The sequence below is a fragment of the Meriones unguiculatus genome, chromosome 3 (genome assembly GCF_030254825.1).
Source record: "Meriones unguiculatus strain TT.TT164.6M chromosome 3, Bangor_MerUng_6.1, whole genome shotgun sequence".
Classification (NCBI taxonomy): Eukaryota; Metazoa; Chordata; class Mammalia; order Rodentia; family Muridae; genus Meriones; species Meriones unguiculatus.
The window spans coordinates 37,057,904-37,074,423 of record NC_083351.1 but is presented as its reverse complement, the minus strand read 5'-3'; the positions used below and the strand labels follow the sequence as shown (position 1 = coordinate 37,074,423).

The following is a 16,520-nucleotide window of genomic DNA, read 5'->3' as shown; positions in this document are numbered from 1 at the left end:
GGGGGTCGGAGCACAAGCACTGACGGGTGGTGGGTGGGCAGCCCTTCCTCTGGGTGTGAGAACAAGGCGGGCCCTCTGCAAAGCCCCCACAGCTCTGAAGCCCCAGGTCACCCACTGCCCAGCCAGGAAGAGCATAGACATGGGGAGTGAAGGATATGCTAGAGAGGATCCTGAAGCATGTTTATAAACATGGACACACACACACAAACTCACATATATACAGACACATACACACACACACACACACACACACACTCACAGCACACACACACACACACACTCACAGCACACACACACACTCACAGCACACACACACACACACACTCACAGCACACACACACACTCACAGCACACACACACACTCACAGCACACACACACACACACGCACCGTGAGTTGACGTTTTTAGGATCCTAGGCTGTGGAACAGCACTGGAAAGCCCTAAGCGCCAGGTGGCAGAGCCCCACCCACACCGTTCCTGTGTCAGCAATGTCTTGCCCTTCTTGGACACTGTCTTGGCCTACGCTACCGTGCTGTCCCGAGGCACCTCACTAAATACCCGAGAAAGAGCAAGAATATCCTCAACTTCTGCTCCCGAGAGCTTAGAACCCCTCCCCAAGTTCAAGAACCATGATGATACCAATAATGAACTCAGTGCTGAGACTCTCCTGATGACCCCTAGGCTGCATGGGGTGAGAGGCCCGTCTCTGTCCCCAAAGTCTACTGCAGAGCTGTATCCCTGGTTCTACAGCTGCCCCGGTCCCCCCCTGGGGCTCTGCTGGCTTCTTGGCATTGCCACCAGGATGCCTCCAGTGGGGGAGCTGAGTCTTGGGTGCCAAGAAACTCTGAGCTGCCCCCGGCAGGGTCCCTAAGCAGAGGCAGACCCACCATGCAGGCCACCCTGGCACCCAACCCTCCAAGGCACTTCGCAGCTGGGGTTTTCTGGAATTTGACCTGAATTCTCCAAGTGCTAATGACAGGCCAGGGAGCTAGGGAACAAGGAAAGGGCCGTCCCCACGCTGGGGCTTTTTCCTTAATGAAGCCTGACATTCTATTCTGGGAGTCGCGCTCATTTGTGTGAGAGGAAGGTCGTCCTGGGAAGCCCGGGGAGGTGGCATGAATAAATCATGACGAGCTCTACAAATCGACCTGAGCCTGAGCACCCCGGCTGGGGAAATGGCAGTTCTCTTGCCCAGAATTCCTTTATGGAGGGACCCCACATGTGACTGCAGGAAAAACAGCCTCCTCCGGATCTAACCGGTTCGGCCTGAAGGTATGACTGGGGTCACTTCCAGAAGAGGGACTGGATAACTCTTGACAACAGAACCCAAATACCAGCCTCAGTTTGGAGGGGGCAGGGGCTGTGCCACTTGCAATCGCAAGACGCCTCCTTCCTGAGCCCCAGTGATGTCAAGAGGTGGGCTGTATTCTCTCTCTGGACCTGCTGGCTGCCCAAAGCAGCCCCTGCCCACCCTGAGCAAACAGGGAGCAGGAAGTAAGACAAGGAAAGGAGAATCAGGGCCAAGGCTGTCCTGAGCCCAGAGCTTGAAGCTCTGTAAAACGGGCCTCACAGCCCTCTCTCACAAGGTAGGGACAGATGTGGATTAAATGGGTTAGTGGAGCGACAACCAGGGAGAGGAGGGGAAAGACGTCACAATGTGTCACTCTTATCAAACTCTGAGGTCACAGTCGGTACCCCGAGAAGTCAAGTTCAGCCACCTGTCTTTAAGAACACGGTTTAAACAGCCGAATGAATAGTAAAAAGCAGGAAAACAGAGATTCAGTCAATGTGACCACATGAGGAGGGGATATAGAGAGCCAGTGTCAGCCGAAAGCCTGTCGTTGGGGTGCTGAGGGAGGATGAAATCGAGGGGCCGGAGTGACGCAGCCGCCAGGAGCACTGGCTGCTACCGCAGAGCACCCGGCTTGACTTGCACACTCGTGGCTCACACCCACAGGTTCCCCAGCTCCAGAAGAACCGGCGGCCTTTCAGGCCTCTGTGGGCACCCGCACACACGTGGTACACACACATAAAAGCAGGTGCATGTATGTACACATAAAACAAAAATAATAATAATAATAAAGAAATAAACCTTTTCTCAAAAGGCTAAAGAGAGACCAGGCAGTAGTGGTGGCACACGTCTTTAATCCCAGCACTCGGGAGGCCGAGGCAGGGAGGTCTCTGAGGCCAGCCTGTTCTACGGAGCAAGTTTCAGGACAGCCAGAGCTACACAGAGAAACCCTGTCTCGGGAAAAAAAAAAAAAAAAAAAAAAGGCTAAATAGAGGGCCAGAGAATGGCACATGTGATTGGTCCTTGTCAAGGTGCCTCCACCACGGACTGGTCTTGTCCCGTGAGGTGGTCTAAATTCTTAGGACTGTGCCCAACCTCTTTCCAGGAGGCAAGTCCTCTGGCTGAGGCCTTTCCCTTCTCACAGCATGAGATTCCTGGGGAAACTCTCATTTCCCAGGGACCACTGTTTCAGTAGTCTAATAGTCAGATGAAGGGGCATGGTGTCTCTTTAGAGTATCTTCATTTCTACCATCCTGGTTACAACCTGGCCTCCGGGTTAGCAGCACCCTCAGAGCCAGGGGATGACATGGGCCTCAAAGTCAGCCTCCACTGGGAACAGCTTACCAGTTTACAGGGTCGCTCTGTTCTGCCTCCCCACACATGGTGCTGCCCTTCAGATTTTTTTTGGGGGGAGGGGAGAGGAGAGTGTTGTTTTGGTTTGATTTTTGGTTTATTTGAGACAGGGTTTCTCTGTGTAGCCATGACTGTCCTGGACTCACTTTGTAAACCAGGCTGGCCTCAAACTCCCAGAGATCCACCTGCCTCTGCCTCTCCGAGTGCTGGGGTTACAGGCATGCACCACCAACCCTGGCTCTCCGTGACAGCAGCTCAGACTGAAGCCACATCAAACCTAGGGTTGGGACTCCCTGGGGACAGGCCTCTGCTCAGGATGACCTTTGGAATCCACGCAGGGACACACGTGAGCATGCATGTTCACACAGAGACGCTCTGCCGGGATGCAGCCACACTCAGCTCCCATCCCCCACCCTTGATCCTCTCTGGAACCCTCCCAGCCTTCAGTGCCAGCTTCAGCAAGTCCTCCAAGTAGCTGCAGCTCCGTGGTGCCGTCTCCCTGGACACTGTCAGAAGCAGAGTCACCATAGCAACACGGCCCCTGTGGGCACGGAGTCCCTAGAAATGATGTTCGGTGTGAGCAAATCCCTGGTGCCGGGGGAAGGGAACACGGGCTCACGGATGACAAACTCACCTGGCTCAGGAACCCCAGCCCTGGCTGCCGGAGTGGGAGCCAGGCAGCTGACAAGAGAAATTGTGCCGGAAGTCCCGTGGAGTCTAGGTAGGAGCCTCAGCCAGGGCATGGGAAATGAGGGAGCAATCCACAGAGAGATGCACAGAGATGACCTGGAGGCCTGATGGACAAGTCCCACAGGCCCGGCGTGCTCCCTCGATCAGCAGGCAGAAGCAAGCCGGCGGTTCTGTGTAATCCCCCGCAAGCCCACTCAACCCCGGAGTTCAGCCCCACCAACCGTGCCTTCCATAGCCCTCCCTTCCAACCCTGAGGCAGGCCCCCGGCACTACCACCCTGCTTCCCCCGAGAACAAGCCCAGAGCCCGCCCTGGAATGCTAAGGTCAGGCTCCACACGCCAGGACTACAGGGATGCCTGCCGCGCATCTCCTTGACATTTTCAGTGTTGTTTTTTTTAATTTAGTACATGTATTTATTGCAGGAGAGGTGTGACTGCACATATTCAAAGGCATGCATGTGGAGGTCAAAGGGCACAATGGGAGTCCACTCTCACCTGCCATGTGGGTTCCAGGAACCAAACTCAGTCATCAGACTTTCAGGGATACCTGCCACCGAGCTGTCAACTAGCTCTTACCAGGAAAAACAGGTCAACGGGTCAACTAAGTTATGTCTGTCAGATACGTATACTAGACAAATGTTTGCCCATTTGGATTATTTTTTTTTCCAAAAATCTATGCTTTATGGGATATACTTGAGTCGTTTTAGTGTATTCATTTATTTCTAATGTGTCCCCATAGCATTTTAGAGAGGCCATTGGCAAATGTCTGTGTCCAGAACTCCACCACATGGCTTCTTAGCTGTGCGACTTTGTGTCAGCTCTTAACACCTCTGAGCCTTAGTCTATTCGCCCTTCTGTAAAGGTGGGGTTATGATAGGGTTGTAAGGGTTAAATGAGAGCATGTATTAAAGCTCTGGGTCCCTGCCTCACAGAAGATTCAATGGATGCTATGAATGTATGAATGAATGAATGAATGAATGAATGAATGAATGAATGACTTGTGAATGAATGATGGACATTTAGGACAATGGTGGGTCACTTCTAGAAGGATGCCAAGGAGAAAGAGTGAACACCTGAAAAGCTGGGAACCCGGGGAGGGTGGGTGCTGGGAGTTTTGGTGCAGGTGTTTCCATGGCAACCGTGACCTGCTGTGGCCTTGCTCTGCTGGAGCTGGGCTGGAGACCAGCCAAGCTGCGAGCCTCTGCCACCTGCAGTGTGGGGAGCCTGGGGGCAGGCCACGAGTGCAAGAAGAGTGACGCAGCAGGGACCTGTGTGGATGCTCTAGCCAGGAGTCCCCAGTTGCTAGACTCCCGTTAAAAGCCAGTCCAGCCAGGCGGCTGCCCGGGGGCCACTCAGAGAAGCCAGGCTCAGCATGCCACACTCTGCCTGGGCCCGGAGGAGCGTTACTCACTGCCTCACGTAAAGCAACGTGTGCAAACACACATGTGCGTGCCGTGAACAGACTCTGGCGAGTGTCTGCAGAACGCCACATGCCAGGCCACAGGCGTCGTGATGCCGCCTCCCAACCCACACCTGAAGGAGTTGGAGGTCATAGATCCCTGGGGCTGTGCCATGGAGGAGAGCCTTGGGGAGCAGGCATCTGGGGATCATGGAAGCCCAGAAACCTCATCCCCCGACACCAGCTGTGGCAGAGCAGGGTTCCAGAGCGGGATATGCTAGCGTGTGTCCTCCTCCTTTAAGCCTCCAGGAGCAGAACAGCCCTGTCCCTGTGCGCAGGGTTGAGTCTTAGCTTCCTTCCCTTGCTTGCTGGGGACTGTGTACACATCATGGGCAGCAGTTGGACAAAGGTTAGGCAGGGGAGCCTTCTTGTGGCCCTACCAGAAAGGTTGGACTTCTCAAACTAAAAAGGTAGAGGTTACCCAAGAAACCCCCACCTTGGCCTCCTAGTAAATCCAAGTCTCGCAGAAATGAGTGAGATATCTTTGTTTGAAAAGCCAGAAGTGGGGTCTGATTGCCTGCTTGGTTTGTCCTGCTGGGTTTCTCTTTGAGGTAGCTAAGGACAGTCAGCGTGTGAGTCACGCCTGTAGATGAAACAGGAGAGCGAGGGCAAGAAGGGTTGGAGCTCTCGGGTCTCTGACTTGAGTGACAAGCGTCTAGTGGCTAGACTCCCTGCACCTGAGGAGGAAAAAGCAGCCCAGGGGAGAGCTGTGAGCTCCACAGGGCTGTGGGACATTTACTCATCACAGTGGCCTCCTACGACAAAAACACATGCCAATTTAGAGCCGGGAGGAAGACGGAGTCTGGGAGCCAAGATGTCATCCAGAGGCAGCCTTGGTGGGCAGAGGGAGTTCCATCCTGGCGGCCTCCATCTCACAGGTACTGGCAGAGTATCTGTGAGAAATGGGCCTCCCCTCTGGCAGTTGCTTGGGGATGACCCAGGGTGAGCCAGCCTGTGGAGGCCGCTCTGCTGGGGTTCTACTGTCCTCCCCACTGCTCTGTCCTCTGCTGCTGGTCAGGCCATTACAGCCAGCCATGGCAGCCCCAGCATCAGAGACCAGCTGGGATTCCCAGGCCTGGACATCCAGTCGTATTCAAGGTCCTGTCAATTACCAAAACTACCAAAACTAGCCAAGGCACAGGCTCATGAAGGGACATCCAGGGAAGACCTGGTGTGAGCACCCAGAGCTGTCCCCAGGGACATAGGACAACCAGTACCCAAGACATTCCAGGAGAGCCCACAGGACAGCCAAAGACCAGCCACATATACATGAGGCCTGCAATGCACCCATAGCCGCGTTCTGCCTGGATTATGTATAAAGCACAAATCACACCTTTTGCACAAATTGCTTAGGCATAATGAGACCCTATATCAGGAAGTGAACGGTGGGAACCTTTCCCAAGTCCGAGTTTACAGACGCCAGTCGGGGCCAGCCTCTCCAGAGGGCGAGCGTCTGTGGAGCATTCTGCTGAGATGCCCTTAGCCTTCTTCACTTTCAGTTAGTTTACTGCAACACATTTCAGCTTCCAGACGCCAGATTAAATTTCTCTCATAGAGTTTTAACTCACTTAATTTATGTTATTGAATCTTAATGAAATTGGGCCCTCTCAAAAGAGACAAGCGGCCTGGTAATGATGGATTTAAAGAGAACGCGGGTCAAAGAGAATGTGAATAAGCCAGGCACAGGCCAGTGGCATGTGGCCTCCAAATAAGTTCTTTCTCAGCCACAGAACCACAGAACGAGGCAAAGAGAATGGCATTATTTCATCTTTCCCATCCTTTGTTAAAAAAAAAAAAAAAAAGCCATGTTCTGTGTATGTTGACAGTTGAAAGTCACATTCTAATAGTGTGTCTATGATCCAAAACTGCTGGTCTCCTGGTGAACAGATTCACTTTAACGTGTGTAGAGGCTGTGAGTATTAGTGAGCTTTCTCCTGACATGGCAATTACCTGACAAGAGCAACCTAAGGAAGGAAGGGTTATTTTGGCTCACAGTTTACGGGTACAAACCTAATCAGAAAACCTGCTCTCAGACGAACCCAGAGGTTTGTTTCCATGGTGATTCTAACTCCCATCAAGTTGCCAGTTGAGATGAGCCATCACAGTGAGTTAGACTTTCATCTCAGAGATGAAGTAGCTGAAGGGATGAGAAAAGTCTTGGGGCTGACAGTCCCAGGAGCCTCAGTCCATCACGATAAGGAGTGTGTGGCCCGACAGTGTGGCCCACCCATGTATTAGGAGGGAAGCAGAGGCAGGGAACAGGGACCAGGTCTAACCTTCAAAGGCCAGCCTACCTCCTTACAGCACCAAGAGCTGGGGACACAGCATTCAACACTTGAGCCTGTGGGGATAGTGAGAATTCAGAGTATCATCAAGACCACAGTGGACAGGAGACAGATGTCCTTGGGAAGAGAAGGCCACTCAGGACGCTGAGCTGTAGTTTGGGGGCTTCAGCGGGTAGCTAAGGGAATATGTAAGTACTATGGGCCTCAGTTTCCTCCTTTATAAAGTTATTTCCTCATTCAACAGCTCCCTGGTCGTCCTGGTTACCGACGATAGTTTGCATTGTGCGCACTCTCTCTGGCCTCATGGTCCATGCTGAGTGAAAAGACAGATTGAGCCAACAAGTGTCTATTTTAGTGAATGGTGGTGAGTGCCCCATGCCTGTGACAGGGACAGCGGATGCTGAGTCGTGGGAGAAGCTCAGGCCTCAGTCCCCAGGATTCAGCTCCTCTTTCCTCCGTGTTCTCCACTCTTCTTGGATTACAGCAGGGGTACTACCTTACACATTGTAACGTGGGCAACAATGCGGCCATCCCCCTCCACCTCAACAACAAAAACCTGTCATTCGTTGCCCAGCTGACTATTGAGTAAGTGAAGGCAAACAGAAGGCTGCATTGCCACCTCTGCCGTGTCCCACTCACATGTCACTTGTCACGTGCGCCTCTCAACAATGACTAGCCTGCTGCCTTCCCTGGCTTAGGGACTGGCTATGCCACTTTCTCAGCCAGTTTCTGTCTTCACAAATGAACTGGGACAGGGACACTTGGGAACCACATTGGACACTTGGGAACCACATTGCGGGAAAGGCAGTGGCAGCCATAATGTATCACTTAGAGCCGGGGCTAGGAGCTGAACTCGGAGGCCACGCCTCCCATGTGTTGGAGGCGTCCAGGCCTGCCTGAAAGGAGTGTCTTGCTGTCATTGTAGTCCTGGCAGAAGGTGGCCATCCTGAAGGCTGTAAGGTAGCTATCAGATGGTGGCCATCCTGCCTCAACCTCCAGGAACCCCGGGTGTACACTCCTTCTGCCTGGTTGTTCCAGCCAGTCACCAGCCAGGTCTGGTAACCAAGGCACACCTCAGGCTTAGAGAGCAGAAAAGAGGCGGGTGGGACCTAAGCCCTAAGCAGGGGTTAGGGCTAAACATGAGGCAAGCACCACCCAAGGGAAGGGGAGAGGAAGGAATGGGAGGGAGCAGAAGGGAAGGTGCCTGGCTCCTACCTCCCTAGTGACTACTCAGCAGTGCAGAGATGTCTGGGTCTTACTGGGTGGGTGGCTGCTCTGAGCTGGAGGCCCACTGGAGGCAGAAGTTGAATTTTACTGTCCTCCACCGCAATGCCTAGGACGAGGTGAGTGTCCAGTGTTACCAGCCATCTACGGAATCAGAGTCTGACTGGCAAGCACACATGGCGGAGTGTCTGTCCATTGCCGGGTGGCCAGCCACCTGGGAGATGTTAACTCCCCTCTGTTGTCCTGGCTTCTAGGTCCGGACCTGGATTCTCACCGTGGGCTACACAACCGCCTTTGGGGCCATGTTTGCAAAGACCTGGAGGGTCCATGCCATCTTCAAAAATGTGAAGATGAAGAAGAAGGTAAGCAGAGCCCCCACTTTAGTTGGCTATGCTCACTTGGCTTTTCTTGTGTAAACAAGAACCTACTGTGTGCAGGTGGAGACTCAGGGGAACTGGCGATTCAGCTGTCTAAAGGCCTTTACAGCCTACAGGGACAGGAGCTGTTTGGAAATGTACAGGGTGTTCTGGGCACAGGTGCTTAGGAAAGGCTTCCTGTAAGAGGTGCCACCTGTGCTAGGACCGGGGGTTAGGTGGGAGTCATCAGGCAAAAGGATAAAATGACAGGGACTGCATGCCCACAGAAGGTGCAGCAGTGGACATTCTGGCCATGATGGAAGATGGTGGGTGGTCTAGAAGCTGAGGGGGTTGGCACAGCTATGATTTGGAATCATAGCTGGGGTTTGGAGTTCCAGAAAGAGCTGGAAAAGAAAGCCAGAGTGACATTAGGAAATCAAAACTGCAACCCTGGTAACAGAGACCCCTTTGACAGAGGGGAGAGCACCAGGGCTGGGACCCAACTCAATAAAGAGACTTTCAAAGAGCGCCTTAGAGGACAGAGGCTCTGCCTCCAGACAGGTGGAGAGCCTCTGTCCCCTTGTGGATAACTATAATGACAACCAAGCTTGACTGAGCATTGGCCATAGAGGAATTTCTATACAGTCCCTTAAACTCCTGTGGCAGTCTAGCCAAGCATGTTTGAGTGGGCATCATCTCATCTCCTAAGTCACCACTCCCTCTCCTGCCTGAGGCACCTTTCACTCTCAGGCTACCACCCCATCCCCTCTGTCAGAGCTGCTTTCCAAGCTTCAGTCCCCACCCTGGCCAGACGGGTCCTGCTACTCCCCACCTCACCTGTCAGACGCCAGGCTGCCTCAGACAGGATACACTGCTGTCAGAGAGAGGGGCACAGCGCTGCCCCCTTCCCTGTGCTCCTCCGGTCCTCTGTCCCCATAGTCACAGTTCCCTTCTATGAGATGGAGGTGGCCTGCTCACCCTTTCTGGTCCTGGCTGTGGGTTCCAGTCCAGTGAGAGATTCTGAGGAATCATCCAGCCCAGGTTGCTTGAGAACAAAGCTCTGAGACTACAGCTGAGCATCAGTAGTTTCTAGACTTTCCCCGGTGGTACAGCTGCCCCTCAGCCTCCTCTGGGCACTGGGTTCAGAATCACACACACACACACATGCACACATATTCACACAGTGGACTCATACACACATACACATATTCACACATACACACATACATACTCACATGCACACACACTCAAACACACACATACATACACACAAACAGGCACACAAACACACACACACATGCACACACGCACACACATGTACACATACTCACATAGTCACACACGCATTGACACACACATAATCACCCACATACATACTCACACACGCTCTCATTTTCTCTCTCTCTCTCATACACATGCACACACACACACAATGCACAAGTCCTTGGGACCCTTGTGTAGTAAGTGGAGTACTCATCAACGTACCCCGCCATGCGTTCATACACCTCAATCACCTCTGGACCGTGTACAGCTCCTAACGCAGGCTATGTAAGCAGTTGTTGCACTGTATCCTTAGAAGTTGTTATAAGAGAACATGTGTATATTTCGGCACAGACACCGAAGCGCCACAGGTCTGCTGGCTGGTGGCCTGCCTTGGTTGATGAAACTGTTGTAGAGGGACAGACGAAGGACCACTGTGACAATCTACAGCCAGAGCGAAAGCCCTCTGGCCTGTCTTGGGCTGGCCTATGTGGGCTGGCCTTGCCTGAGGGCTTCAGCGATGCAGGCTCTTTGGCCTCCCCAGCCCTAAGGAAGCACAGCGCTGGCCTGGGGCTCAGGCTGCCATGCTGACACCACCCTCCCCAGAGCTGGGGGGTGCTTGCCCAGGCCCTCCTGCCCAGTAGCTCTGCTTTGAGCCGGTCTACCATTAACACAGCTCTCTCCTGGTTTGGGAGAGCCACAGCATTTCCTCCGTGTGCTACTCTGTGGGCAGCACACCCTCACCTGCAGCCAAGAGCTGGCCGCCGTGCTCCACAGGGGGACTGCCGAACAAGAACACGCCAACTGACAGCAGCCCACTGGACAGGTCAGGAAAAGCTCAGGAGTTAGGGGTGCACATCTCCAAGGATCGAGGATGGGATGTTGTTTCCAGGGACCACAAGCTCAGGTCACATCTGATGGTGCTGCCCAGTGCCAGAGGCCAAAGCAGGATGCACTTCACTGAGAGTGAAAATTCAGCAGCCTGAGGGATGGAGACATCAGAGAGGCTTCTTTGACACACAAAGCCCACACCACCTTTTTACTCATTTTTTTTTAAACATTTTTGATAGTTCTCTTACAGTGATGGTGTCAGGAACAGTGCGTGAAACACAGGGCCCTTGGAGTATGAGGTTGGACTGAAGGAGGGTACTCAGTAATCAAGACCTGGAAGACAACTTCGAGGGGACCATTGGGAAAGTGACATCAGGGTGTCAGGAGTCACAGACAGGAAGGGGACACGCTTCCTGCACAGGAGTAGAGATAGTTTTGGCTGAGGGGAGGAACCTGATGACATCACACAGAATCCCGACCATCCGGTTAGCAAGGCTAAACTGTCCGCTTAAAAACAGCTAACATGATAAACTCTGTGTATTTTGTCACAATTTTAAAAGCCAATAGAAGTCAGGGTATGGTGGCTCCTCACACGTGGGATACTGAGGCAGGAGGATTGCCGTGTGACTATAATGCCCACCTGGGCTAAATAGTGAGTTCATGTCCAACCTAGGCTACAAGAGTGAGACCTTGTCTCAAAAACAAACAAACCAAAAAGTCTAAAACAATAAAACAGACCTTTGACATGTAAGAATCCAACCTTTGAAGCCACTGCTGTCTGCTCTTCAACATGGCTCCCCACTGCAGGCTTGATCCGCCAGGGCCAGGGCTGTTTCTCCTTACCCTCTCTGCCTGCTCCAGGAACCAGCAGTAACCCCCTGACGTCACACCACAGAGGTGTGATCCTCGTCTTCCTTAACCCTCTCCACAACAGAACCAGTGCCAGTTCCTGTCCCCAAAGGCCATGTGTGGCACCACACACCGTGTGTCGTATGACCTTCACCACCAGCCAGCTCCAAAGCACAAGCCAAAGCCCCATTCCCATTCACCACCCGTCCCCCGTTCCCTTCTGCAGCCACGGACTGACTCACACTGCCTCTCTCTGAGTCTCATGCGGTGCGTGTTTTGTATAATTGACTCATTTTATTAGGCTTCTGTTGAGTTTGGGTTCTGTTTGGAAGACCCCTTAATTTTCTTCCAACAACGTGCTGGCTAGATTTTCATACACAAAAAAATACAGTTGTGTGCCTTTTTCATTACAGTCCTACTGTACCTCCCTTTCTCTCAGACCTCCCCCACCCCTACTATGTGAAATGTGGTGGGCCCTCCCCACAGGCTGCCCCTCCCGTGACCCTATTGTTACTGCGCTGAGGGAAAGAAGCCCATTAAAGACAACATTGACAGATAGTGACTTCACGTTCCAAATCCAGCATTTTCATAGCATGTTACTATTTTTCTGAAGAGCAGTCATGAAGTCTTACTTCGAGAAACTTATTACAGCCTTCCTTCTGCCTCTCACTAAGCAAAATGAAGTGAGGAGAGGAAACAGTCACTCACGGAAGGGACCTTCTGTTCTGGGGCAGATGTTTTCTGAGAGTGAATAGGCCTCAGCTCTCTTCCCAACAAAATAATGTGAGAAACAAAACATCTAAGATCATTCTGCAGACAGTTGCCTGGTTCGTGTGAGCAGCTGCCTGGGCAGGTCAGCTGTGAGAGACAGCAGGACAGGAGGGCCGCGTGAGGCAACCCAGCGGGCCCCTCCATACTGTTTTTCCCAGGAAAGAGGCCCCTTAGAGCAGAAAGTCAGCCCTGCTAGAAGATCACTCAAAACTCCAAAGTCAAGCCTAGCGTGAGGCACACCTTAATGCCAGCTCTTGAGTGGCTGAGACAGTAGGATCTCAAGTTCAAGGCCATTCTGGGCTACAGAACAAAACTTTGTCTTGAAAAATTTTAATGTGAAGGCTTTCGTGTTTTGTTTTGTCTTTAAGAAAAAAAAGAATGCTCCCCCTCTTAAACCAGAGGTCAGCCAGGTCTCTTTTGCAAAGAACCAGGTGGAAAATGCTTCAACCTTGTGGGCCCTGCTGTCCCATTTGCAGGGACACTATTCTGCTTGACAGAGGAAGGCAGCCGGGGACAGAGGTGCACCTGGCTACGTATGATGTGATTCCATACAATAGTGCCTACATGAACAAGTGGGGTGTGAATTACGGGACAGCAGTGGGAAGTGACATTTACAAACGACAGCCAGTTTCCGGCCCCCGCCTCTACGCGGCAGTTACTGTAAGCCAGACTTTGTGTTTCTGGTGTGAACTGTACGCTTCCCGCCCCATTTCATCGGGGTGGACAGCGGCCCAGAGGCACAGGGGGCATATCCAAAATCACTGCCCAGTCAGTGTATGTCAGGCTTAGACATGGTTCTAGAGCCAAGTGCTCGGACGTTGCTGGCGCCCTGGTGCCATTCAGAAAGAATGTGGCACTGTGACCCACTAGGTCAGACAGGCGGCAGGTGATGGTATCACGAGTGTTGGCAGAACCCAGGGAGCTGGGGCATCTTCTAAGAGAAATCTAAAAGGGAAGGAAGAGAGAAGCCGGGTGAGCACTGTTCTGTGAGGCTCAGTATGTAGCCAGGACGGCACTGGTTCCAGTCCCTCCCCTCATCTAAAGCACTTGGTGATGTGTGCAGGTGGGTTTGTTCACCCTTTCTCTATTAGTCTCCACCAGGGTGAAATTCTGTGCTCACCGCTACATTCCCTGTGCCTAGGACAGAGACTGACCCCCCCCCCGTCAGCACTCAACCAATATTTCCAAAAAGAAATTATGACTGCCCTCTTGTCTTCCCGGGGCCGTCCCACCATGGGTCAGCCTGTCTAATAGAGCTGAGATGGAATATCACACTTGGTCCACAGGTGCCACTGTCCTACACACAAACACTGATGCTCGAACCCTGAGTGACGGGAGCCAGGCGCCATTCCTTGGGGCCTTCTCTAAGCAGACCTCGCTGGGCGCGTTCCACACTTCATCTCATTTGATTCTAATGCCAGCTGTGTCGCCTGGGGACCAGGGGACCCCCTTTACCGAGGAGAAAACTGTAGCTCAGCCAAGTTAAAGAGGTCTTTGTTCACTCCATTACGCCACCCTCGGAGGGTGAAACATGAGCCTCCTTCCCCGTCACCAACCCTGGGTCCCTCTGGATGTCGCTGCGCAAGCAGCATAAGAGGGACCCAGGATTCTATCAGGGACCCACTGTCCACTGCCATCCCCGGCTTCTTCCTGAGCATTTGGGGAATTGGGTTTGCCCCACCGTCAATGAGAGAGGTCCTTGGTCTTCTAAGGTTCGATGAGCTTGCACAGGGCGTGTCAGAGGCATGGGTCCTGGGAAGCTGCTTGGGATCACACTAGTAGGGAAGTGGGGAGCACCCTGGAAGGTCAATGCCTGGGCTGCGTACACCTCTACTTCCATCATGGAGAGCAAAGGCTCCTGCCTGCCTGTCTTGATCCCCAGGTTCCCAGGGTGCTTTCTCACACCTGGTAGGGAGTTGCCTGGCTACCCAGAGGGCAAAGGTTAAGCTTGTTACCACCAGGCCTCAGCAGTCACCAGGTGCTTCTCAAAAGTTCAACACTGGGGTGGGGTGCCTGGTGGCCCACCCCCGGGTAAAGCTATTCTCGTGGATTTGACCAGCAGCACTTGTTGTTGTTTGTTTGTTTGTTTTTATTGAGCTGCAGTGAGGCCTTCCTGAGTTATATTTCCTTCTTTAAAAATGGCCTCAATCTTTAGAAGTCAGGGCTGGCAATATTCCTTGAGCTTATGTCACAGTTTTGTTTATTTTTTTCCAGTAGTCTTCTCCCGGTGACTTTACCATGTCAGTTTTTATTTATGTGGTGGCTGGGTAGGGGAATAAACCTGCAGCCAGTGAAATTCAGGTGAGCCTTGTCACGGCCAAGGTTTGTCCCCAGGCCCCTCCCTGCTAGCAGATGTAGAATGGAGGCAGGAGGATTAGTTCAAGCTGGAAGCTGGGCTAGGATACCAGAGAGAGTGTCGGGAGGAGGAAGAAGAGAGGGAGGAGAGGGTTTACGAGGCAGTAAAAACTGGTGTTTTCACGCTAAAGACCTGAAGGATGAAAACCACCATTGAGCAGAGACTAAAGGTGGCCAGATTTCAGCACGCACCTGTGTGTGTTTAGGTGCCTGTTGGACCATGCGCAGGGAAGACCTTGACCGCCAAGCGAAGAATGAGCCGGGCTCATCCTGTCTGAGCGGCTGTCTCACGTCCGCTCGCCTTTGCTCTTTCCCTCTGCAGATCATCAAAGACCAGAAGCTGCTTGTGATCGTGGGAGGCATGCTGCTGATCGACCTGTGCATCCTCATCTGCTGGCAGGCCGTGGACCCCCTGCGGAGGACGGTGGAGAGGTACAGCATGGAGGTGAGAGGCCAGGGCAGGAGGGAGGCAGGTGGCGCCACGGGGGCAGTCACACACCACGGTGGGCTCTGCACCAGTTTCCTCCTGAGCTCCACCTCCTTCCGTCTGAGACACAGGTTAGTTCAGGAAGGGCAAAGAGAAGGGACTGTGGTGCAACTTAATGTCATATTAATGAATGCAGGATTAAAGGAGAAGGTGGGACTCTTTGAAGGAGTGTATTGTCATAACCAGGGAAGCGCGCATGTACCTGCTCATTCAAGTGAGAAATTACACCGCCCGTGTCCCACCTTTGAAGCGGGGAACACACATTCCGAGAGCTCCTACTTACTGTTTGATAATCAAGGCAACACAACGAGCAATGACTTTCTTTCCACACATTTCTTGGTAAGATAAAGAACCGCCCAGAAACGTCCTGTGGCACATACACTGTGAGCCAGGCATGGTGGTCCAAGTTTGTAATCGCAGCACAACAGAGGGGAAGGCATGGGAGTCCAAGGTCAAGACCAACCCGAGCTATCCATGAAGACCCAGTTTCTCTGTGTGTGCACGTAGGTTTTAGATGTCTGGCGCACGGCCTTGCACTGGTCTTTGTTGGGTGCCCCCGTTTAGGGAGCCTGAATCCCTGATGTCACTCTCTCTCCTCATACAAGTGGGCTTGGCTCTGTGGGGTGCTGGCTGGCAGGTGGCATTTACTGTCATGTCAGTGTAGCAAAATCCAGAAGACCCTGAGAGTCTCCACTCCCCTTGATCCATTATCAGGGCAATCTTTAGTCACAGGACGTCATGTGTATTCTTAAACTAAGCCAGAAGTGATGGCTTTATCAGCTGGGGACGGAGGTGTGTGTCCTTCAAGCAAGGATGCCCAGCCACACTTAAGTGGAGGCAGCCTGGGGTTTGTTGAGCCCTGTGAGGAATCGTGCAATCAGAACATCATTCAAGAGAGAAACCATTCTGCATACACCCTGGAAAGACGCAGGCGTGACAGAAAAGGTCGCAGGAGGGCTAATACCAGCTATGTTTGCGGGTCACCCAGTCGGACAGGCTCTTCCAGATGTGTATAGAGAGACAGCTGGTTGCCACTCATTCGGGCACAGTCAACAAAAGAACATGCGTTACCCACTCAGTGCCTCCACCCACCTGACTGAGAGATCAGGAAGAGTGGTCCCTTATCTCTTTGATGGTGATCAAAGCTGATCATCTGTTCGTCACTAGGATTCTGGAAAGTCTGCGCTGTGCTTGTTGACTTCATTCTCCTGGTTGGAAGCAGAAACCCAGTAGGTTGGGTACTTACTATTACCCAGCAGGTGAGTGGCCATGCCACCGCCCACCCTCTGTCCCCTTGAACTCCTCGGTGG

The 16,520-nt window shown here is 52.7% G+C and overlaps 1 protein-coding gene across 1 annotated transcript in view; it reads left to right on the top strand.

The window, feature by feature from the left end:
• The window catches only part of Gabbr2 (gamma-aminobutyric acid type B receptor subunit 2), a 325,955-nt gene that overhangs the window by 255,782 nt on the left and 53,653 nt on the right, over positions 1-16,520 (top strand). The window contains exons 12-13 of the mRNA XM_060379878.1: positions 8,556-8,663; positions 15,046-15,168. Coding sequence (XP_060235861.1) covers positions 8,556-8,663; positions 15,046-15,168 — 231 coding nt within the window. The remainder of the gene's footprint in view (positions 1-8,555; positions 8,664-15,045; positions 15,169-16,520) is intronic.